This window comes from Meleagris gallopavo, chromosome 17, assembly GCF_905368555.1.
Source record: "Meleagris gallopavo chromosome 17, MGAL_WU_HG_1.1, whole genome shotgun sequence".
Taxonomy (NCBI): Eukaryota; Metazoa; Chordata; class Aves; order Galliformes; family Phasianidae; genus Meleagris; species Meleagris gallopavo.
The window spans coordinates 5540652-5565387 of record NC_139420.1 but is presented as its reverse complement, the minus strand read 5'-3'; the positions used below and the strand labels follow the sequence as shown (position 1 = coordinate 5565387).

The following is a 24736-nucleotide window of genomic DNA, read 5'->3' as shown; positions in this document are numbered from 1 at the left end:
CATTTTTCAAGGTAGCTGCTTTCTCTTTATTCCTTGACAGTAGAAGTGCTGATGAAAACTACTTCAGTCATAAGACCTTTTTTGAATGTGGTGGATGTGAACTGAGTTGATGGGTCTAAGGTTGTGTCGCTAGGAGCCTGACTACCGTCACTGCTGAACTGGCCAGCAAAACAAAAAAAATCTGAGACTGGGATCTGATTAAGTCTTCAAGCATCCTTGTGTTCTCCCCTGCCCCAAGATGAAAACCATTCAAGCTATAAGTTACAAATCTGAGATTTAATAGTTTTGTTTCTGGATCGAAGCACATTGGCAGAGCGATGTGGAAGGCGTTTGTCATTCCACAGTTATGTGCTGTGCAATTACGGACATTAATCCTGCATGCACTTTTCAGAACAAAATTGAATTGTATGTTCTGTCCCTGAGAAGATGGCTTCCTTTTAGATTCCATAGCACACTGAAATTAAAGTCTGCTGAGAATATAAATGAGGTCTTGTTTCAACTTCATGACTTTCCTGCAGGCACTAGTAGGCCAATACAAGGCACAGAAGTGCTCTTCTTTTTGAAAATCAGCAAATCTAACAAAAGAAGTGGAGAAAAGGCTGATGAAAGCTAAGCAGCTTTGTGAGTCTAGAGTGTTTTGCTTGTTTTTGTCCTGGATGTTTTCCTACAAACCCAAACCCTACAAACACCAATGTAGGTGACAGCTGAGCACCTGTGCTCTCATGGGGAAAACTGTCCTTCAGCTCTTTGTTTGCTTACATTTCAGCGCACTGTTTGTCTCTCGTTGTTTGGGTTTGGTCTCTAGATTTGAAAGCTGCTACCAGATACTGGACACAGCTGTCTCAACAAGAGCATTTTGCGCTGTGTGGCAAAGCACACCGAGCCACTTCAAGGAAAACAGGTTGCATATTCTGGTTAATCCACTATTTTAGCTAGCAGCCACATCCATTTGCATGTTCCTCCACAGCGTGGCAGTCATTTCTTATCTTCTTAGGAGCCTACTTCAGTATTTTGCATTTACTGGCAGAACATGGCTCTTGGAGATGAACTGTGCTGTGGGAATGCTCCCTGATAGAAGCATTTGTGAAAGAAGGAAGCGTGGCAGGATTTCCCTCATTTCCCAGCAGGTAATTCCATTGTGCCATGGCTTTTCCTGTACAGAGTGCACTCACACCTCCAGATCTCAGGTGCTGCTGGGTTTGTTGGTGCCTGCCTGTTCCCACAAATCTGATGCTGTGAGGGTAGAAGGCCTCAGTGTTGTATCAGTACATTCCCAAGATTTGGTGGTTTTGCCTTATATGGCAGATACGTGATGTTTCAGTATCCTCAGAAAGCAGTCTTATTTTATTTGTAAGACAACATGGTGGCTTTTTGGTTTTTTGTTTTTGTAGATTTTTGTTTTGTTTCTTAAATCTCTGAGAAAGATTAAGTAAGTGAGTTACAAGCATCACATTCAGCCTGGGCTCTTGGTGTTTTGTGTGCTCCTCCTCTGCTGTGCTGTAATAGCCCAGGACTGTGCCGTCTAGAGTGGTGCAGTCCTCTCCTTCTTTGCTTCCCATGTGTTGGATACTGGTTAGAAGGTATGGGCATTATGTGGAAGGAGCAACCAGTATGTTATTCTTAATTGAATTACCTTATTTGATCCAAGATTGATGGATCAGCCATTTTATTAAAGAGATTGTGGTGATACATCTGGTGACTGCTCTTATGTCATTGTCCAGGTAAAAGAAATAATAGAAAGCGCTAGGATGGTGACACTGGGTGGATATTTGAAGATGAAAAGAAAGCTGTCAGAGCATCTCTGATAACATGGAGAGTGACTGAGATATTGGCTAGAAGTCTAGAAAAAAGCATTCTGAAATTTGCCCAGATCCAACAGCTAGAATCGTATTTCTTGTGAGCAGACACTTGGGCCAAAACAGCAATCCTTAGAAAGTGACAGGGTAACTCCTTTACCCTGATGCAGGACAAGATGCGATTCATAAACATCTCTATGGGGTTTGCCTTTAAAAAATGTTTCACCTCAAATTGAGAATCACAGAATCATAAATCGTGGAAGGGACCCACAAGGATCACCTAACTCAGGACGTTCTGTGATGAACTCCAGTGTGCGACTGACACCACAGGTTCTGTTTGGCACTGAGCTCTTATAGCTACAGCTGAGATCTGTTGGTCCTGGAGCAGCTCAAGAGCAAGTATACAGAGTGCAGGGGTGGTAGTCTCACTCCCCTCACATTGGTTTTACTACTTAAGGATATTTGCATGAGAATAAAATCCAGTTCCTTGGCACTCATCTGCTCCTGCTGTTTATTCTTCGCTTGAGGTTATTGTCTCAGTTTGTGACAACGTAATTGGTTTCTGTGGAGAAGATTATGATATTGACTTATATATGAGTTCAGGTGAGGAGCAATCAGCACCAACAGTTCAGAATAGAAAGTACTCTGTTTGCATGCAGCTCTCACTAAGGCTAGTTCAGCAGTTCAATTAAGGATGTAATTTATTACTTATATCACACACATTACATCACGCAAGGCTGCGGTGTGGACACAGTTACAGCAGTACAGGCATGGCTTGGGTCGGTGCTCATTCTGTTTTCTAAACTGCTGTAAAGTGTGCCAGGACTGTCAGATGTGCACTGCTAGAACTGCTTGCACAAGGGTAGCTCGTGGTTTGCTGTAATTTAGTGTTCTCTGGTGTAGACAAGCTGAAAGAATCATGCTGGAAAATGCTCTCTTAATAGTTCTTTTTGTGTATTAAATATATCTGCGAATGGTTAGCTGCTCTTGCACAAGATGAGATTTTCAGAGAGCAATTGCAATCAGAAAAGTTCATTTTATTATGTTGTTCTCCCTCTTTTCCCGATTCCGAATTTGCTAATTTATATCCTATCCTATGTGATTTTTTTTATTTTATTTTTTTAAATGTCAGCTCTACAAAGTTTACCCAGCATCTGAAAATCACTCTGTAGTCTTGGTGTGTGCATCCTCCTGCTCACAGAACATAGAATCACGTGGTTGGCTTGGAAGGGACCTCAAATGCTCTGGCCCCAACCCATGGGCTGTCTGCCCCTCAGCTCAGGCTGCCCAGGGCTCATCCATGGCCTCGGGCACCTGCAGAGATGGGGCAACACTGCCAGGACCTTGCAGCTCATTCGTCACTTGTGTTGCTGGAAGGGGCAGAGTGGAGCAGACTCCCGGGGTGGCTGAGAAGAGCAGCTCAGCACTTTGTGCTGGTGGACCAAGCGGGTATTGTGAGTGGTAGGATGTGTTGTGAGAGAAGGGAGGAGGGTGAGATACGCTGGGATCTAATTTGCTGTGAATCGTATTTCACCATGGTGGATTGGCCTTGGGGGGTGTTCCAGGTTGTTTTTTTTTCTCCATGTGGAGGTCAGCCCGTGGGCAGGTGTGGGACTGGGCATCCTCATGTTAGCTGTTCCACAAGCACCAACGCTGCTGCAAGCAGGCCACTTACTCTAGCTTCCTATCTTCAGGATCTCCTTTGTAGGCCTCTACCAAGACGTACATCCCTCTTTCCTGTCCTCCAGAAAACATTGGATTCTGCTCTAACCTTGTGATTCAGAAAGCCAAGGCCTTAGGCACATGCCTTTCGTGCCCGGGCTTTCATCTGCTTCAGCTCTGCCTTGTGTGCAAACACAATGGAGGGAGAGAAACCCGAGGAGACACTGAGCTCACTGAGGGCCGGCTGGGAGCGAACGCCTGGCTGCTGGCATCGTGGGGCAGCACCATTGCTTCCCATAATGTGTTGGCTGGCAGGAGGACAGCAGTGCAAACAAGAAATGGAGATTTAACGTGTTCACAATGAGGAAGGGCCATCATTACGCGATACACTTGGCTTTGTCAGCAGCCGCCTGTCCGCCGTGTTAAAGTTTGGCTGAACTTTGTTAGGTGGAGCAGGGCCACGAGGTGGTGTGAAGGCGCAGGGCAGTGCCGTGCTCTGCAGAGCCACGGGTGTTTGTTTGTGGGGCCACGTGGTGATTGGGGCTGGGGAACGGAGCTGAACTCATTTGGCAGAAATCCTGATGCAGAGACCATTAGGTCTGCTGCTTTACGGCTTCTCGGTTGCTCAGCACATGCAAATATTTAATCTCATGTTTAATTCGACGGTTGTGGGCGTAGGAGCCAGAGGCAAAACCCTAACAACTGGAATGGAATCGGGACTTCCCCTGAAAGCAAGGCCCAGAAATCCAATGGGAAACGTAATTCCCAGCGCTGCGATTGGGGCCTGGCCGCCCCGACCCTCCGCGCCGAGCCGCCCGGGCTCGGAGTTCCGGCGGCGGGGCGGCCATCTCAGCGCACGGAGCCGAGCCGGGCCGGGCCGAGCGGCTCCCCCGGAGCGGGGCTCCGTGGCGGCTCCCAGGCCGCTCGCAGCCCGGCTCCTTTGTCTCCGCGCTCCGGCCCGGCCCACCCGCAGGCCCCGCCGCCCGCTCCGCGCGGATCCCCGCCCGCGGGCGCCCGGGTCCGGCCGAGTTCGGGGCTCGGGGCCGCCGCCCGGCGCTGCCCCACCGAGCGGCCGCGCCGTCCCCGCTGTCCTCGCGGAACGGCTTTGTGCGAGCGGGCCGCGATTGGCCGCGGCGCTGGGGCCGGCCCCTTCCTGGCTGCCTGGCATGAATATGCACGGCCCCCTTCCTCCTCCTCCTCCTCCTCCTCCTGCATGTGTGTGTGTGTGCGGGGAGCGGGGCTCCGCCAGCAGCGCCGCTCCAGCCATGTCAGCTCGGCTCCGCCTGGGCCCACCATGAGCCATGGCCATGTCTGCGAGCGCCGACGAGGAGGACTACGAGTCGGAACCGGAGCCCGAACCGGGACCGGGGCCCGAGCCGGGGCCGGAGCAGGTCCGGGGCGGGCGGCGAAGTTTGCAGCGGGAAGGGAGGGGAGGAGGCCGGGCCGGGCCGGCAGTGGGGCCGGGAACAATGTGGGGCCGGCAGCGGGCCCGGCTCGGCCCGGCCCGGCGAGAGCGGAGGCGCCGCCGCGGCCCCGGGCGTGTCCGCGGCCCCCGGGTGGGAGCGGGGCCGGGCAGGGCAGGGCAGCCCCCGGGGCCCCGCGGGGCGGGAGGGGCTCCGCGGCCGTCGTGGGGTGTGGGTCGGGTTTTGTAGCCGGCTTCCTCGGAGGGCTGCGGGACTTCGGGCTCCGGTGCCTGATTCCGGCACCTCGTGCCGGGCCGAGTCCGTGGGCAGGATTGTGGCCGGGGATGGGGGGTGTGGAGCGGAGCGGAGGGGAGGGTGCGTATTAAAATGGAAAGAGAACTTTTATTGCTGGTCGCGGGGTTTGTTTTTCGAAGGTTCTAATTTTTCTTTGGATGAAGAAGAAGAAACTTTCTGGATTTATGGAGTAATCTGTGAAAAATAATCCAGAACATATGTTCTAGATCGAGTAGTTTACTTTCTAAGAACTACCTGAGCAATTGAAAATGCACCAGGAATAGGATTAAACATGTGCATGCAATTTAACTGTGAACTCGTTTTTTTTGTCTGTAATTCAAGGTGTTTTGCTCCTTTAGATAGTCTCATCGTTTGCTTCTGGAGACAAGTTAGCTCATGGGCTGGGGGCTCCGTCTGTTCTCCAGACCCCACCTCGCTCCTTGCGCTTCACTTCGCATTGCCCTGAGAGATCAGAGCTGGAAGTTTGGCTGCAGTGTGCTCAGGGCATGGATCTGGTGCGGACATGGAGAATTGGAGCTATGCTATCAGCTCAGACCAGGCCAGGTCTTGGGGGAGTCACTTCACTGAGGCTCCGCTGCATTCCATGGGTGGCGTGAGCACATGGGCTCCTTCGCTGCTCAGCTCTCAGCCCCTGCCCGTCCTCAAACTTTGTCCTTCGCTAGGCCTTTTCAATTTGCTTCCCAATTCTGATGTAATTCCTGTATAGTTTTTTTTTTAAGAGCTCACGGGTCGGGGAGCAGTTTAGCCTCAGCTGCGTTGCACCAGCTGTGAAATCACTGTGAAAGGTGCAAGTTCTGGCTGGAGGAATTTGGGAGGTTGGTTGTGTCACGAGATTCTTTGTTTTGGTAGAATTTTGTATCTAACTGCATAACAAAAATTAATGTGAGAAAGTGGAGAGCCTTTCTGTGGAATTCCTGAACTTAAATAACAGCTCTGTGACCTGTGCAGCAAAGCCTTGTGCAGCGCTTTTCTTTCTCTTTGTTTAAAACAGTCTCAGTGGTGCAGACCCAAGCATGGCTCCAGCTGAATTTTCATATGAGCCTGCTTTAACACGTGCAGTTACCGTGTCTTCTGCCCAGGATGGTGGTTGTTACTCTGTGGTGATGTGCCAGGTGTGCAGCAGGTGGAACGCTCCAGCTCTGCAGGTGTAGCTCAGCAGCACAACATTGGTGTGTGGGTAGGAGCCATGGTGGTGTCGCTCCTGGTTTCTTCCAGCTTCTGCCTTCAACCTCTCATTTACCCTTAGTCCATGGCTAGGCTGAGAAGGTCAGGACTCATGTTTCGCAGCACGGGTGTGGATAGAATTTACTGCGCTGCAGTCAGCACCAGCGGCGGGCTGGGAGCACGAGGGCCTGGGCACATGCCCTGATCTGCTGGGCTGCTCGGGGTAGGACATAACATTGTTTGTGGCAGTGACAGTTCCTCCAGTGGAGCTGTGTGTGTAAACAGAGTGAGAAGAGTGTTCCTAAGCAGCAGTGGTGGAGTTTCTCCCAAGCAAAAGTAAGAAGAGAAGCTGCGTTTGTGCAAAGTGCCCCAAGTCTGTACAGTTTGCTGGTGTCATTCTTTTTAACAGCTTCTACTTTGGATGCAGCTTATCTACAAAAGCATATTTTTGCTGATAAATCTTATTCCGTCCTCCAGGCCTAACTTCTACCTCGTCACCAGTGGAGGAGAGTAAATGGGGGCACTTGCATCAGTGCTGACTGCAGCTTTGTCACACCTGTATCACAACGTGGCTCTGTTGGCAGAAAAGCTGCTGAGTGTCACTAATGTGCAGACAGAGCTGCAAGGTACAAACTCTTCCACTGACTTATGGGAAATGGCTCTGTTTCTTCAGCGGAGGAGCTCTGTGTGGTGACCTAGTGGTGGTCCCTGGGAGCTACAGGAGAGGACAAGAAGGGTTGTGGGTAGGAATCAGGGGAGATGGGAACATCTGGAGGAGCTTGGTCCTGTCTGCGGGTGGCTGGGAAGAGAGAAGTTGTGCTGCCTACCCCTGCCCTGATGCTTATTGCCTGGGACGCTTCCAGTATGGCAGGAACATGTGGGTGACATGGCTGTTGCCATTAGGGGAAACTGGAGATCTCTTTTGGGCAGATAGCTGTAGTCAGACACATGAAATCCATGGTGTTGGCTTTCACTCTTCAGTCGTACAACTTTTAAGGGTGTTATTGACATCCACATGATTTTTGCTGCCTTAAACTAGCTTCCTTCTCATCGCCACTGAATTCCTGCAGTTGTATCATCCTTTTCTTTCTTCCATCTCTTACTAGGGTTTCTGTAAATCATTGAAGAGATTGGCTTCGTGCTGAAGAATTGTTGGCTGGTCTGAGCTTGTCTAGGGAGCAGGGAGCCTCGTCCTCCAGTGCTTCCCCCTCATTTGAGTCAAAAAAAAAAAAAGCTTCTGCCCACCTCTGATGTGGTGTGGAGAGATAAAGAAATCATCAACTGGATTCCTTCTCCCTGGCACTTGGGGGATTTCTCCAGTGCCCAGTAGAGGTCCGATTCCAGCCCATCGAGGTGGTGTTCTAGCATACAGCAGTTAGGAATTGTGGGTTAACATCATTTTTTTTCTGGGATTTGTGATCAGTTGTCAGAAAATAAATTGCCAGTGATTAAATATATGTATTCTAATGCCATTAATACTGTTGGGTTGGTATACAGGGCCATAAAAGGTCTAAGCACAGGACCAGTACTGCTGAAGTTCCAGGTCCTCATCTCTCTTTCAGTGCTGGTATTGCTGTATGGACTTGGTCAAACTGCACCGAATCAGCATAATGAGAATCTGTCCATGTGTTACAACAGGAAATCATTCCCATCCTGCAGGTGGAAAGGATGGACTAATGTGGCATGGCACCTTGAAGCAATGAAAACTGCAGCTGTAAGATGTCTTTTCTTGGAGAGAATTACACAACAGATACATAAGCTGTTGGGTTCATTCTTGGTTAGGAAGTGAAGTGCTTTGGGGTCTTGCAGCGCTGGCTGTTGCTGAGCCCTTCAGATGGACTCTGTGCGTGCCCCTGGATTTCTCCAAGAGCTGTGATATGGTGCTGCTGGCAGCAACTGGGTTGCTGGAGTGAGATGTGCCCAGGCCAAGGCCACTTGCAGAAGAGTTTATTTCAGGGCTGTAGCATTTGTCAGCCGTGCTCTTGGAGCATCCTGGACTGTCTCCTGATATCAGCAGACCTTCATCTATGTGAAGTTCCAGCAGGGACACTTGGTGCTGGGATTGTAGTTGGAGAATGTCAGCACCTACTTAGTGATGCTTTTAACAGCCGATAGCTCTTCTAGTGTTGTCTTCTTTTGCTACTTTTTTTGCTTGTCTGGGATCTTTCAAGTTATTCTTTGCAGCTGTGAAGGTCAGAAATATGTTGCTATAAACATCTAAGCTGTGATTCTCTTGCAGTAAGCACTGCGCTTCCCCTAGTGCCTCTGGTGTCTCTGACCCTGCTCTTGGTCCTGAGCAGATGCTCTCAACTGCTGTGAGGGTGTTAAAGTACCTGTAAGCAAGCAGCGAGAACTGGGAGCATTTCCTTTCTGTTCAAAATAACTTGAAACTGTGATACCTGGTCTTACTCCCACATCTACATAGCCTTCTTCAAAGGTTCAAATCACTGATGTCTGCTTCCCCCAGCAGTAGTCCATCTGGAGCAGAATTCACACTGAGTTTGGAGCTCAGCACTTCTGAAAGATCAGTTTGCAAATCTATCCCCTTCTCTATCTGAGGAGAAGGAGGGTAATCCCAAATTCATTGCTGTTAGGCAGCTTTGTAGTCCAGAGTGTATTACATCTGGTGGCTGGGCAGCTGCTGCTCTCTGGCTGCTGTGGTAAACCAACCTGGGGAGATTTTACCATTGCCCTCTATTCATGGGGCAGTTCTGTGGCATTGTCCTGGGAGGGCCCTGAATTGCTGTGCAGAAATGGAAACAGCCACCAGGGATCTCTTCACCAGGTTACCTGCCAGGGCAGCTGGATTGTAAACCCATGGTCTGAGCTGGAAATCCCACAGCTTCTCTTCCCTAGCATTGACCTGGAATTCATCTGGCTGTCTGCCACGTGCTAAATAAACCCCAAGTCGTGTTGGAGGCTCCTTCTTCCCCTTGAATTCCAGCCCCTTTCTGGGATAGCAACCCACAGGCCAGATTTCTGCTGGTGAGATTTGTAAGTGGCCAAGTTAGAGCCCCTTGAAACTGGATACGAGTGGGAATTCCTACAAGGCCCCTCCAGCCTTGCTGGCTGGGACATCCTGGGCTGAGGGCGGGTTGGCTGGGAGCTGGCTGCTGCTCAGCTCACCCAGACCCAGCTGGGACAGTTGTTGGTGTTTCCTGATGGGTGATGAAAAGGGCTGGGTAAGTGTGTTACATAGAGTGAGGCAGAGATCTGCCTGCCTGCTTTCTGCTGTGTGGTGGTTCATAAGGAAATCTGAGTTGTGCTTTGGCTTCAGACTTGTTCTTATACCTTTGCCTTCCTGTTTTTTTATTTCATTTTTATGTTTTAATCAGGAATCTCAAATTCCACCTTCAAGCAATGCCTTTTTACCACTTCTGTCTTCCCACTGACCTGGTGCTTGAGATGCAGTCCTCACAACTAGGTCTGGGCTCTCGGTGCTGTGGTGCAATACTTGTGCCAGGCATTGCCTTTCTCATGGGGGGGCACTGAGTCTGAATTTTCCTTGAGAGAGATTGCATTTGAAAAAGCCCACTCTGATGGCATTGTAAGTGGTATTTGTTGCTTTTAAAAAAATTGTGTTTAGACCTAGTGGGAAGGAGTCAAGGACTCACAGAGTCATCTGCGTGCCGTTGATGAAGAGGAGCTGCCTGGGTTGTTGTGTGTATTTCAGTTTAACTTACTCCCTTTGGTTCGTTTTTCTCATTTCCTTTGCCAGCGGAGGCTCTAATAGAGACAGCGGAGGGGTGATTCATGCTGAGGAAGGAAATTATCTCTTATCTAGGTGCTAAGCCAGTCCTGCCAGCACTGACTTTATCCTTGAGAGGCAGCGATGTTGGTCTAAAAGGCAAATATTTATTCTTTAGAGTGTCTGAAATTGATCTGAAATCTGTGTGTCTGGTGCAGTTTCCGATGGGAAGCTACACCTCTGTGTGTTCACACAGCACAGCGGGATCCAGCTTGTTCTGGAGGAGTGCAATTAAAACTTGTAGAAATCTGTGTAACGTTGGCAGCAGCTGAGCAGCTTTTTCTCCCACCTCAGTTACAGCAGGCATGGTTAGTGTATAGTAGGACACTTCGGGAAGCTTTCACAGCAGCAGGTAGAATGTTTTCCTGGCTCTTTTAAAAGCTGCAGTGGAAATTCTGCCTGGCTTCCTGCGGTCCACCTCCTTCCACCTCGTCCCACCTCAGTGATCGCCCAGAATGCAGTGCAAACAGAAAGTGAAACTGCTTAGATTGTGCTGTGTGTGCTGAGATGCGCAGAAAGTGAGAAAGATATTCCAGTAGCAGCACACATGAGCTTTGTGGTCCTGTTTTTGTCATCTTTATAGCGAAAGCTGTCAGTGCTAAGGATGAGCCAAGCCAGTCTGTGTGTAATTACCTTCAGACAGTGATTTTGTTAGGGATATTTGACTTGAGATGTATGTTCTTACACTTAACAGGGAATTTCTTATTAGAACATGAAAATTAGATAAGTAGAGTGAATCTGTTGCAGTTAACCTAATCATTTAAAATCTTGTTGGGTTCCTTTAATTTCTACTGTAAAAGTCATTGAATTCCAGACCTGGGATGTCCTTTTTGCACAGCATCAGTTAGTATTCTGGCTAGGAGCACTTGTTGGTATTGGATATGAGGGAAGCTATTTTGGAAGGTTTTTGTAGTATTTGTATTTTATTTCCTACCTTGCCATTTGGCAGTAGCTCATACTTTCCCTTTTCATTAGGGAGGTTGCTGTGACTTGAGCTACTGTTGCTGAACATTGCCCTGCCATATCTAGCCTCATAATTACTTTTGCTGTCTCCTTAGTCTGTTCCATTTCTGAAGGAGGAAAGCAAACCTTGTGGCTAACCTGAGCACGGTCCTAGGAGCTCGCAGTCCCGAGCTCAGCCATGGCACAGATTATGTCTTTGACCTAAGCCAAGTATGTCACGTGGGACTTGGTCCTGCGTTGACTTGTGCATAGTCAGTGCCCTCCTGTTGAATTGGGCTTGCATTAGGTTTGGCATCTCTCACTGGAGCCTAGATTTCTTTGTCTTTTTACAATGCATCTTTTCCTCAAAAGGTAATGGAATTCCTTAGCTGTAAGAATGATTGTATGCATCTGCTGGGCATTAGCCATCTGTGTATATTTGATACATCTGTCAGTTTTACATCTAAGATGCGTACAGCTCCCATCAAAGGAATTTCTGTTGTTTAGATGGTAAGTGGGATGCGAGTTAACCTCGTGTGTCTGGCTTTTTCAGAACAGGGCGGTCGGACGGCCCAAAGGGAAGCTGGGCGCTGCCTCTGCGGTGAAGCTCGCAGCTAACCGGAGCACGGCCGGGGCACGCCGGAGGAGGACGCGATGCCGCAAGTGCGAGGCGTGCCTGCGGACAGAGTGTGGCGAGTGTCACTTCTGCAAAGACATGAAGAAGTTTGGGGGGCCTGGCAGGATGAAACAGTCCTGCATTATGAGGCAGTGTATCGCAGTAAGTAAACCTCTTGCTACAGTTCTTCTGGAGATTTCTTTCTTGTGTTGGCATCTGGTGACAAGGTGTGGAACTGAGAACTCTTTACTGTGAAGTTTCTGAAGTGCGTGGGGTAAAACAATGTAATTTGCACCCCTACAGTTCAGATGATTTCTTCTTCCCATCACTTTTGACTTATCCCAAAGTTTCAAACCAGAGCACTCCTAAAACGTACTTACATGGCTTCCATTCTCAGTAATATGGAAGGTTGATGTGATTATAATCAGTAAACCAGACATTGGCACTCATTCGCTCTGAGATTCTGGGATTTAGGGGAGGAGGGGAGGTGTGTGAAGCTCTCATTAAAAGAAGAGGCCTTTTTGGTTTGGGCCTCTGAGATTCTTGCAGTGCCTTGCAATGGTCTTTACCATCTTAGCTGCTTAACTCCTTTAAGATATGGAGAAATCTTTGACTGGCATCCTACAAGACTTTGTCATTGGTGGCCACGGGCTACTTGGGATGTGAATTTCAATTCATTTCCATGTACCTACGTATACATGAGGGTTTCGATGGAGAAGTGCCCGAGAGCCATGTAGTCCAGCATCCTTTCTCCCTCAGGGGCTGGATGGGGCTGCTGGGAGATGCTGAGCGTCAGAACAGGGCAAGCAGGTAGTCAGAGACAGTTTCCTGAGCTGCTGTGATATATCGCTCAGAAGATTCTCGAGTCATAAGAGAGAGCTTTGTATTTAACACATATTGACAGATTAGTCTTCCATGAAGTTCTGAATCATTGCTTTCGTATTGACTCTCACTGAGTTTCTCCTCAGGCTTTTTGTCCACAGTGGTCTCAGGCAAGGGGAAAAATTGACATTAGCTTTTCCCTTAATTCTTCAGAAAGGTCTTATTTGTAGTGTTGTTGGAGGTGGTTTTTTGTTTGTTTTTAAGGAAAGGAATGTTGTGTATTCATAACTGAAATGCTATGCAAACTATGCTGATTTCTCTCCATTTAGTCTTGTTACGGTTCCTTTCACTTACATTTTTTTTATTTAATTCTGCTGAAGAAACTGAAATGGTGGCAGTAAATGGCTTGGGTCGGGTTTTAAAGACTGGTAAGCACTTAGAGTTTCCAGTAGGTACTCCTGGTTACTCACACCATGTCCTGTGCCAAGCCATGCAGTGCTCTTGATAGAGGATTGGATTTGGCTCTCCTGGATCTTTTAGTAAAGTACACAGAATATCTACCTTTCCACAGAGTGCTTTTGCAGCTCAAGTGTCTTTTCTTTGAACACTTGATTTCCTGGAGTGTGGCATGAATTGAACAGCGTGGATGAAGAATTTATTATTCTCCAGGGGAAGAAATAGTGAAATCGTGCTGCCTTTTTAGTTGGGAGATTATGTTAGGGTTGCAGCACACTGCCTTGTCCTGACTGATGAAGGAAGCTTTCATAGGAAGGTGTTTGAATCTTCATACGCATGCTGAGCTTTTTGGAGGAGATGAACTTGGTTCTCATCTTCCTCTCCTTATGAAAAGATTTTTTTTTTTTTTGCTTGAAATCTGCCATATTATTTCCAGGAGTTGTGTTTGCAGTACAGAACTTAGTAGCCAGGGTACTTTGATTCTTTGTCCCACCCTTGCATGTACTCAGGAGGTCTCTCTGTTCTTTGTGAGTCCTCCTTGGAGGAACAGTGGGAATGTTGCAGACTTTCTTAGAACAGCAAAAGGGTAGAAAAATAACAAGTTGAACTGTTGTACAGTACAGCACCTTAAATTTCTATGAGCAATCCTGTTGTCTTTACTCTTGTTCATTATGTTGTCTAATAATCATAGTAGTAATACATTGTGGTACCCATCCAACAGCTTCCAGCTAAAAGAAGCCACCAAAGCAAGGCTCTGTGGAAGTAATGATCTCCACAGCTGTGGGATTGTGCTTTCCTCTGGTTAATAACATTGACAATATTAACTAGACACAGACTGTCATTAAACTCCAAAGCTTTAAGAGAGCCTGTACTGCCATTCAGAGAACAGGAAACTCCTCTGCATCACTTCCCTCTTGAATCAAGAAGGGAAGCAGGAGTGCCTGGGACACTTGAGGCTGTCTGAAGAGAGTGTGGGGGCTCTGCTGGGAGGCCAGGCTATCATAGCAGAGCTGCTGCTCCAGTCTGTCAGTGGGACACAGCTAATTGGGGCACAAAGAGATTCCCTACACACCCTTGCTTCCAGCAAGACTAATCGTGCTGTTGCTGGGATGTTTGTTCCCTGTGTGCAGATGTAGATAGTTGTCTTGTGGGAGATCGGACAGAACAAGTGGACAGAGCTATCCCAGCTCTGGATGCCTTGGCTTTGTTCTGCTTTACCTGCCAGTGGAATGGAATCCTGGGGATTCCTACTGCGTGCGTGGAGGAAGGTTGGGGATTTAATAGCATTTGCTGAATGCTGTTAAAATGGAGCATTGGGTAAGTACTGACATGAGAAAGCAGAAAGTATTGCCATAGCTTGTGTCTGATGCTGGGACTTGGGGCAGCACACTGTGCTCTGTGGTGGCTTAGCATGGTTACCTTTTCTCTGTCTGAAACTTCCTGAAGGGTGAATTGTTGCTACATAAATTTGATTCAGTGTGCAGTGTTTCACTTGCAGACTTTATTCACTCCTTCAGTGAGAGATCCTTGCCGTGAAAAGCCACACCTGTGCATCTGGCTACTTGATAGTTAAGGAGTTGCAACCTTATCAGTATAATTCACATTATGGCCAGATTCTTGTGAGGATCTTCCTTTTACTTCTTACAATAAGACTTGTACCTTACTGTGGCAAACTAGAAGTATGTTCCCCATTATCACTAAGGTAGCTTTTTAATTAGACTGGCATTCAGTGCTTTGATATAGGTGATGGATATATGAGATGCTGCCATTCCCTTTCTCCCTCAGCAAAGGACAGAAAATAACTGCAGTTGTGACACTTTGGGAAGACAAATCCTCTTTTTAAGTGTCTGTGCAGTGCTTTTTGCACTGCTCTCATTAGGACCAGGGCCTCCTATAATAGACTGTCAGTCGACAAAAGGTCTGTTCTTATTCCTGTTGTAGTCTTGCCATGAGGGCTGGATGGGTCCCATAACATCTGTCTGCCCTGCTTGTAAAACAGGGGAGCTGCCAAATTGTTAGATTGTGAAGCTTAGTGGATGTGAATAGTGATGTTCTAGGTTGCTTCTTTCCCCTCCCATTGTACTGTAGTAAAAGTGACTTTTGTGCCAATGTCTGTCAGCTCACAGATTAAAGACACCTTGGAAAAAAAAAAAAAGTCATTTTCATCCTTGCAATTCCCCATGGGTTTATGCTGCTGCAGGAAGGGCACTTTCATTCCCTGAACGTGTCCTGTGATGCTTTCTCTGAGTATCCAGCCCCAGTTGTTACCAGTTTTTCTCGCCTTTGTTGATCTGCTGGGATGGAGCCTTCAGCAGTTTGCACAATTAAGCCCTGTTTATCTTCTCTTTTGGAATGAAAATACTGTAAATGCATTTTGAATTCTTCTGTTCCCATGTGTCTTATGTGCCCTGATCAAGACTTCCTTCTGATATGTGTAAACAGCCGGTGTTGCCTCATACTGCTGTATGTCTGGTGTGTGGAGAAGCTGGGAAAGAGGACACTGTGGAAGAGGAGGAGAGCAAGTTTAATCTCATGCTAATGGAATGCTCCATTTGTAATGAAATAATACACCCAGGATGCCTTAAGGTGAGTGAAAGGATGTAATACCTGTTGGAAACAAACACACAAAAAGATACTACTTGAATGTAGAAGTAGGGCACAGAAATTTTCAGAAAGAAATTTTCACATTTTTGCCTTTGGGAACTACATGAAGCCAGAGTTGGTGTGAGAAACAGGATGGATAGCTGCGGTGTGAATGGCCCTGTCTGAAGGAGGGTCCTCTCTTCTAATGTGACCATCATGCTCAAAGCAAGGCAGCAATGTGTGGGCGTATGTTTGTGGTTTATTTCATTTATTTATTGCTTCTTGTCTAAGGAAGTGTAAGGAAGTAAGGCGTCTCAGTTGGCAAGCTCCAGAGGACAGAAAAATCTACCTGTAGCTTTGGAAGAGTTATCTGCAGCCCTGTATCAGCAGAGTACAAATAAGTGGTTTGCTGTTTGTGTTTGTCCAGGCACAGATATGCCTTTTAGTGGCAGCTGGCTTTAAGGATGGGAGCAGACATTGCAGTAGGAAGACTGCAGCTCTAGAGAGCAAACTGAGCAAGTTTCAGGCCGAGTGGAGTATTGTGAACAACTATTCTCTTGGTAACAGAAGTGTATTTTTGGGCACATCCCTGTGTCTGAGCACTTAGAAGCCTACTTTCTCCAAAGCTGGTTGTGTCTTGGCTGCTCAGCTGTTCTCTGTTGCTGATTTGTTTATGGTTAAAGTGAATTGCCATAGCAAATGTATTCTGACGTACCATGCCCCAGAAAGCAGCCCTTGGTCCCTCTGGGCATGGAGATATGTTCCTTGTGCAGGCCTGGGGTGATGCTGTCCCGGCCTTTCACTGCTTCTGTGCTGTACGCCATGTTGCACCGAGCGATGTGTGTCACTTGCTGAAGCAGAAAGCAGGTAGCTGGCAACTGCCCTGAAGAGTGGGGTATCTGCAGCTCCTACCACAAATGGGCTCTGATCAGGAGCTTGGTGTGCTTGGCTCTGCATAGAGTAAGGCTTCGGGGGCTGAAGAAGCAAGGGAAAGAGCAGCTCATTTCCAGAGGAACCTCGGTTCTGTCTTGCAGCTGCTGCTCTTCTGTTCCTTCCCCCAAGTGCCCTGCACTCCCCTTCCTTTCTGGCAGTGCCAGCAATGCCTCGTATCCAGGTCCTGAGGACAGGGTCACTGTTTGGTGGCAGTTGAAGTATGGCTTCCTCTCACTGTCCCACGTCTGGGACCATTTGCACAGGATGTGGGTCAGACCTGTGAAATCAGGCAGGGGCTGTTTGTTCTTTTATGCTTATAAAAGATGTTCTGAGTACTGTTTTGGTGATTAGGAGCACAAAGTTGCTTGAGGTATTTCTGAAAGTTAAACAGTGGGAGATTAGCAGTGTGCTGCGTGCGTCTTTTACTTCAGTTTCTCAGTGCATTTGCTGAGCCGGAATGGGTGGATAACTATTGATTATTTACAAAAACAAAAGGGCAGGAGGATTTCAGAATCATCATTTTAGAAGATGAGAGGAGACCGAGTGGAGAAGCACAAAAGAAGAACAGAATCTCTTCCTTGGTTCTCTCGTTGCTCCTTATTCCCAGGCTCTATAGTTCTCTGTGGGACAAAGGGATGCCCTATTTATGAGGTGCTTGAGCCTTGGCATGGGCTCAGCCCTCAGTCTGCATGGAAAGCACCTTTGGAAACAGATGCGGCCCAGGGTTGTGCACCAAGAGGAGGTCCCATCCTGTCTTGCTCAGGCAGCACCACATGTCAGCCATGGCTTCGTCTCCAGCAGGCATCTGGCACGTGTGCTCTTGGGCACTGCAGGACAGCATGTATCTGGTTTGGAGCTCATCCTCTTCCAACTTCACAGTTTGACTTTATCTGTTTGTGGTCAGTGAGTTTTCTCCATGAAACAGCAGATGATGACCTTGTAGGGCATCTGATAGGTCTGTCCTTTGCCATTGCTTAAGAGCTGAGCTGGCTTTATTGGAGTCTTGAATGACACTGTTAAGGGCTGACTGTCCAGCTTCTTTCTTCAGAATTATTCCTTGAGAAAATCATCTTGGCAAGCCTTTCATAAGCCCAGTATTGCTTCCAGAGAGAGCTGCTGAGATTTTAGAAGGATATTGTCTTTTACTGTTGCAGGGCATTTTAATTGAACCAGTATTGATGGATTTTTCTTGCTGTGAGTCAGATTCTTAGTAGCACAGGTGACCAAGTGCAGGATCTGATGCAGTTTCCTTAAGAAGAACTTTTCTTCATAAGAATCCTGTTCTTTGGTTCTTTGGTTCCTGTTCTTACACTGAGACTGATAGAGATGAGGGAGTATTCTAGGTGCATTGACAGAACAGCAGGAATAAATAACTGAGAAAACAAAGTCCTCCTCCAGCACAGATGCTTTTTGCCAGTGTCTTCAGACCAGGTGTGTTTCTACCTGCATTACTTCAGCCTCTGTACTGTCAGGACTCACAGCTCTCACCTGCTGATAGCAGGTTGGCTCCTGGGGTCTCTGCATTCTCTGACTCACAGTCTTGTGTTCAGGCTGTGAATGGTTGCCGGTGCTGCAGGCATGCAGTGGAGGTGCCTCCTGCCGTGGCTCAGACACCCACCTGCTGCTGGTAGCAAACATGCAGAACTGGCTCCCACCCAGCCTAGAAGGCTTGGGACGGATTCAGTGGCAGGTTTGTTTGTGTCTAATTAGTTTGCTTACAGTTCCTCACATCTGTTCAGTTCCTTAAACTCCTCAGAAGGGATGGAGCTGTAATGCTTTCCCTTTGGTAGCATTTGTTCTGTATTCAGTGCGGGAAATAACTTGTTCCCAACTTGGGCTTGCGCCAGGAATTGTTCCCCTGAGGCAGAGATGTATACAACAGCTCCTGGAGTATCTTACACCTACCATGGGAAAGAAGGTTCAAAGGCACACAGTTGTGATAAAACCAGTATTTAAATTCTGCCCACTTCATTTACTCATTTATTAACTCCGAAAGACTTGCTGAGAGAGGCTGACATGTCATCACTCCTGCTGGATGGTGAAACTCGAATGGCTGCTGTCTGGCTCAGTTCTGGAGGAAGCAGTTCTCTAAATCCCAGGGCTTGCTCCTGCACAGCTCACACGTTTTCACTGAGCTGGGAGGAGGAAATGCTTCAGAAACAAGAAAAATCTGCAGAGCTCTGCCCTTGCCTGTTCCAGCAGCAGGCTCCTGCTACTGTACTGCTGATGCCAATGCCCAGCTGTTCGTCTTGACTGCAGACAGCAGAACAGTGCTACTACAGTAATAAAATGTTTTCTTTTTTCCTTGAGGCTTTTGCCTAAATCTAGAATCATAGGTTCTTTCCAACCTTGTGATTCTGCAAGATCATCTAGTCCAACCGTCCTCCTATCATCATTACTACCCACTAAGCTGCTGAACCATATCTCGTAGCACCTCATCCAGACACCTCTTGAACACCACGTAACTAATCCTAAAGATATGAACGTGCCATCAGTGAGCTTATGTGTTTGTGTGGAGGCTGCTTTTTAGCTTAGCTCTACTGTTCCTCCTCGGCTTCATTCACAGAAACTGCTTTTCAGAAACACCTTTATCCTGTCTGGAATGTAATGAGGGCTCCTCTGCAGAAGTTCAGGAAGCAGGAGCTGTGTGGGGCAGGGCTGTGCTGTTGTTGTGATGTGACAACACCAAATGTGCTTTTTTCTCTTTCAAAGAGCAGAATGTCACAGTCTCTCAGAGGCAGGAAAGCAGTAAGCACTTCTCTTCCTTACGCTAGCTGTGGGTGTCAGAAGCCCTGAGAATGTTTTTGTTTGTCTGGACCTCTGAATAGAAGTTTGCTGTTCTCCAGCTGGCTTGGCACCCAGCATTCTGCTGGCACGTGAGCCTGGGGGCTGTGCACATGGGGCTGCTCACTCTGAGCTGTAAAGAAAAATATTTTAAGGAACACTTGATTACAGTGCAGGGTGCTCTGCTTCTAAAAATGCCCAACAGTATTAATGTATTATGTGTGTATGGGAAAAATCCCTTCCTATTGAGGGAGCAGGCTGTGCCTCACTTCGGGGGGGGGAAATGGCTTTTCAGATCAGGGGTGTGGGAGGACGTTTGGAGATGGCATGATTACAGTCGGGATGGCGGGTGGCTTCTTTCCTTATTATTTTTGTAAGAGCAGAATGTGCCCTGCAGTAATTGGGATTGTCCCTGACCTTCACACAAAGCCCAGACCCAAAGCCTTTATCAAGTACCAGGTTGGCCACCACGCATTCCTCCCATGGATGTTATATTGAGGGTGATCCTGTGGGGTGTGCTCAGCTCCTGCAGGGAGCCGGGTTTCTTTCCTGGGGCTCTTGGGAGGGCAGCAATCGATCAGAGAAAACGAAGAGCTGTGAGAAATGCCTCTGAGTGGTCTACCTGTAGACTTCTGCGGCTTCTTTGAGCTTGCCTGTGAATTGAGTTGTGCCTCTCTTTCACCAGGTGAAGGAATCAGATGGTGTGGTTAACGACGAGCTGCCGAACTGCTGGGAGTGTCCAAAGTGCAACCATGCAGGGAAAACTGGAAAAGTGAGTTTAATGGGGATAAGTGGTGCTGGAATGAAATACAAGATCTCAAACGTTCCCTCTGGCTTGTAGGTATAATTTTGCCCAGTACCGCTTTTGTCTTTGTGTTCAATTCAGTTGAGTCAAAGGAAATAAGCTGTTGGCTTTCTGTTCCCTAATCATCTTTTTATTTTTCTTCCATGCACTAACACTTCACCCAAAACCTGGAGAGTGTTTAGGTTAGTTCTGTGCATTGCTGCATGCTAAATTCTAAGATACTTCTTTGGATTGTGTAAAAAGAAAAGAAAAAAAGTCATGCGAAACCTGAAGTGTCTATTGGAATTAGGGAAGCTTTTTTTTTTTTTTTTTTGTAAAGCGAGAGGCTGCAAGTGTGCATAAAAACTCCTTAAAGGTTGAAACTGCTTCTACTGTAACTCCTTGTTAATGATTTTATCTGTTACAAAGTGATCAACCCACCAGTGCTGGAGGCAACATACATAATAGCTGAGAAAGGCATAAGATATAAAGTTTGTTTGTGTTTTGTGTCTCTTTGGCGTACAAGCAAAAGCGCGGACCAGGATTCAAATACGCATCAAATCTCCCAGGCTCATTGCTGAAGGAACAGAAAATGAACAGAGACAATAAGGAAGTAACAGATGCTGCAAAACGGAAAGGGGACTGTGAAGAAACTCCCAGGCGGAAATCTGAGGAACATTCCAAAAAGCCTCAAGTTGACTCAATTCTGAGGAGAAAGTCAGACGAAGTACATCTGCGGAGGAAAAGGAAATTTGAGAAACCCCAGGAACCCTCTATGAGAAAACGGGTATGACAAACCCTTATGTACGTACGCAGATGCGCGTGGGCTGGTTGGGGCTGATGTCTCTTGCCTTCTGGCTTGTACCTCGTCTTGAAATCCCAGATTGCTACAAAAGAAACTGCGATGTTTTACCTCCCTTCCTGAAAACTGCTTGTCTAACAGGACAGTAGTTTGAACGGTGAAGCTCGGGTTGACATTCAGAGGCTGACAACACTGGGCTGTGGCTGTTGGTTTGTTCAAAATACTGGAAAACCCACTTTAACTAAAAAGTCACTGCAAGATGCTTGGAGTAGGAACAAAGTGAAAATCACTTTTTATGGAAGCCTTTTCATCTGTTGCCACTTGGTGGCGTGTGGCAGCTTGTTTTGTGGCTGATTCACAGATGTACAGTGTGTAGAACTGATCAGAGGACCTTTAGGAATGACACCTCCTGTAGCCTGCAGAGAGGAGGAGCTGCTCACAGCAGCACTGTAGCAGCTTTTCCCTGAATTTAAAAGTCAGAGCTCTCGGACCAGGCAGAGACACTCTGAATTGCCGTGTGGATTACAGAATATTCTACTTAAGATATAGAGAAATGCTGCTTCCAGAGGTAGAATTGAGGACTTAGATCCAACTTCTCTTACAAGTAGACGTCGGATGGTTTGTAACTGGGATCGCTGGCAGTTCTTGTACTGCGTGCACTGCAGTTCTCTAGGACTTGGTAGTTGCTCTGCCTGTCGAGTCTTGGCAGACAGAACACCACAGTATGGGAATGTAGGGATTGTCGTTGCTTTGGTGGAGAGGAAAATTCATGACAGCAGGTTATGCATATCTGCTTCTTGGCCATGATCTCCTTTTCCCATCCCTGCGGACTCACTGGAGTGTTTATGGATGGCTTGAATTGCTCCGTGAAAGCTCCCAGCGCATCAGGAAGGCACTGTGAGTCACCAGACCTTCAACAGACAGCAGAACAAATGTCATCTTCTGGGGCTTTTACTTTTTCTTTCTTCCAACAGCTAAAACTTGGAAAAGAAGAAACTCTTCAGGAAGAAGGTGCTTTGCCTTTATAATAGATATGTTCTGCATCCCTTTTAATCCTTCTCATGTGGGCTGAATGGTGAGCCAGTGTATCATTCATATCTTTGTGTCAAAGCGGGCATTTTTATTATGCCCTTTACATCTCAAAAAATGCTCTCTCGTGCAAGCCATTATGCTTCAGAAGAGTTAGCTGCAGTGTCTGGCTCTATATTTTCTGGTGTCCCATGTTAAAATACAATCAAAAACTGTGTTTTGATGACCCCAAGGAATAAAATTCAGTTTCTGTGCTGATGCTTTGCTCTCTTGCTGAATCTTGCTCCTGCCATGCACACCCTCAGCAGTCTGCATCACAGTGTGGAGCCCCCCCTGCACAAGCATTGATTTCTCTCTCACAATCTGCCGCAATAACAGAACTGATACCTTTAAATTACGCACTCATCAGTGCCCTCTGTGGAGGATGCTGCAAGCTGACAGTAATCTGATGTTCTAATTTTCCTGTCCGTTTTCTAACCTGTCATTAACTTACTGTGACCTCTTTCTTTATTACGTGTTTAAGGACGGGTTGATCAGCTTTCTCTGCTCAGCGCTGAGTCCGAGGTGTAGCAGCACATCCACAGATGTGATCCAATTAGTTTATTGCAGAGCACGGGCATTCTGATAGAACAGGTGTGTTCACAGCAGCTCACCTTTCCTTGCCAGGCCTGATCTCTTCTTATTAAGGCTGTTTCGTTCTAACAGTTGCTAGCTTCTTTCTTGCGTATAGCAATCAAATCAGACTTGAAGTCTTCCTTGGTTTTGGTCCGTACATCTCTTCCATATCCCCTGGCGTGCATCAAAAGATTAGATTAACGTGAATGAAGCGCAGTTCTCTTTGACGAGCAGCAACCAGGGCAGGGAAGGAGCTGCCAGCCCCGTGAGCCCACCTTGCATCAGAGATGGTGGCAGCATGCGGGCTCATCCGCGTGGCAGTGTGTCACACCTGGCAATCCCCGTCCGCACGCACTGGAGGTGGGGAAGCCTGAGAAGATGAACCGAGTTCAGTAGGATGTAAAGGGGCAGCCAGAGTGTCCCGAGGCTCTGAGCATCCAGCAGGAATGGTGTCATCACAGCAGAAGCGCAGCCACAGTGCGAGTAGTGGTTGCAACTCAGGAGCTTTCAGAAATTGACCTTTTGGCCATTTGGCATGCATGTGTGTCAGCCAGTGTTGAAAGTTTGCCCAGTGAATGCATCCTAAGCCTGATTTCTTCTGGCCCATTGGGGGAGAACTGTCTATAGCATGCCGTTCACCTTCTATATGGAAGCTGTCTGCTGTGTAATGAGTAAGGCTCTTAAGTCTGCAAGGTGATGCATGGTGAATAAATGCATTTGTCACTCTTGGAGTCCAGAGAGCCGGTAGCTGGGCTCCCTGCCTCTGCGATGGCTCTCAAACTCGATGCCTTTGGCTGGTGGATGCAGCCTGGCGCTGGGGCGGGTGGGCCCGGTGCAGGTAGGCAGCTGTTCCCCAGGCACCGCCGCCCCGCAGAGCAGCAGCGTTCCGGGTAACGCCGCGTGCTGGGTGCTCCCGTAGTCAGCCCTTGTCTCTTCCTTTTCAGCGGCGATCGTGGAAGGCTTCGGACGAGCGGAGCGCCCTGCTCAAACCCCTGCGGCGCCTCAAACAGGAGCCGGAGGACGAGCTGCCGGAAGCGCCTCCTCGCTCCAAGGACAGCGACCAGTCGCGATCCAGCTCGCCCACCGCGGGTCCCAGCACAGAGGGGGCCGAGCCCAGGGACAAGAAGAAGTTCAAGATGAGGCGGAAAAGGCGGCTTCCCAATAAAGAACTGAGCAAGGAGCTCAGCAAGGAGCTCAACCAAGAGATCCAAAAAACCGAGAACAGCCTTGCCAATGAGAATCACCAACCCATCAAATCTGAACCCGAGAGCGAAAACGAGGAACCCAAGCGCGCCTTGAACAACAGCGAGAGACTCCATAGGTTCAGCAAAGGGTTGAACGGGACGCCCCGGGAGCTGAGGCATCCGCTCATCCCCAGCCTTCGGAGCACACCGCGGGGCATCGCCCGGCCCCCACCCTCGCTCTCTCCTCCCAAATGCATTCAGATGGAGCGGCACGTCATCCGGCCGCCCCCCATCAGCCCCCCTCCGGACTCGCTCCCCCTGGATGATGGGGCAGCCCATGTGATGCAGAGGGAAGTCTGGATGGCTGTCTTTAGCTACCTCAGTCATAGAGACTTGTGCATCTGTATGAGAGTTTGCAAGACCTGGAACAGATGGTAAGGAGGGTGGGAAATTGTGCTGGGTCTTGTGTGTGGTGGGGATGGACTTGGAAGGGAGGTGGGTGGCTGAGCACTAAAAGAGGTGTGCAGGTTGTCCCTGGAGTTCTACTGAGCCCAAGGAGAGAGGGTGCCCAGCAGTGTCTGAAGAAGCAGCTTGTCTTTAGTGCTTTCTCACAAGCAGCAGTTGCCAGCGCTTCTGATGAGAGCTCTGTGTATGAGCATCAGCCTGCAGCAGCTGTGCTGCCCAGAGCAACCTGTTCTGTCCACAGACACTGCAGTGTTCCCACACATGAGAACATTCTGTCTGGGTCAGGCTGAGCCTGGGTCACTGTGCCCCCAGGAGCTCTTGCTGCTGATGCAGTTGTTTTTTCAGTTCAGCTCTTAAATCTCTATTGAGATACGGTGAAGATCTCCTGGTGCCCTCAGTGTTCTCCTCAGAAGGTCCATCCTGGTTGTTGCCCTGCAGAGGGCACACAGAGCGATCCCATCTGCTGATTCCATATCAGCAGAACTTGTGGAAGAGTCCTTCATTGTTCTGTGCTCAGAGTGTCAGAGCGTAAAAATTGACACAGACAGTGACTGTACCACCACAGAAAGCATTAGTGGACAGATTTCTGAGTTTCATTGCACTCACAGCAAAGTATCTTGTAGGCTGTCATCT

At 48.1% G+C, this 24736-nt stretch overlaps 1 protein-coding gene across 11 annotated transcripts in view; it reads left to right on the top strand.

Moving 5' to 3' along the window:
• KDM2B (lysine demethylase 2B) overlaps nucleotides 1-24736 on the top strand; it is a 100113-nt gene that overhangs the window by 71353 nt on the left and 4024 nt on the right. For 8 of the 11 annotated variants that reach the window (XM_085238905.1, XM_085238908.1, XM_085238909.1 and 5 more), the window contains 5 exons: nucleotides 11584-11808; nucleotides 15367-15510; nucleotides 19910-19997; nucleotides 20527-20795; nucleotides 23399-24072. In XM_085238905.1, coding sequence (XP_085095031.1) covers nucleotides 11584-11808; nucleotides 15367-15510; nucleotides 19910-19997; nucleotides 20527-20795; nucleotides 23399-24072 — 1400 coding nt within the window. The remainder of the gene's footprint in view (nucleotides 1-11583; nucleotides 11809-15366; nucleotides 15511-19909; nucleotides 19998-20526; nucleotides 20796-23398; nucleotides 24073-24736) is intronic. The other 3 variants (XM_010720116.4, XM_010720120.4, XM_010720121.4) reach the window with 2 other exon arrangements.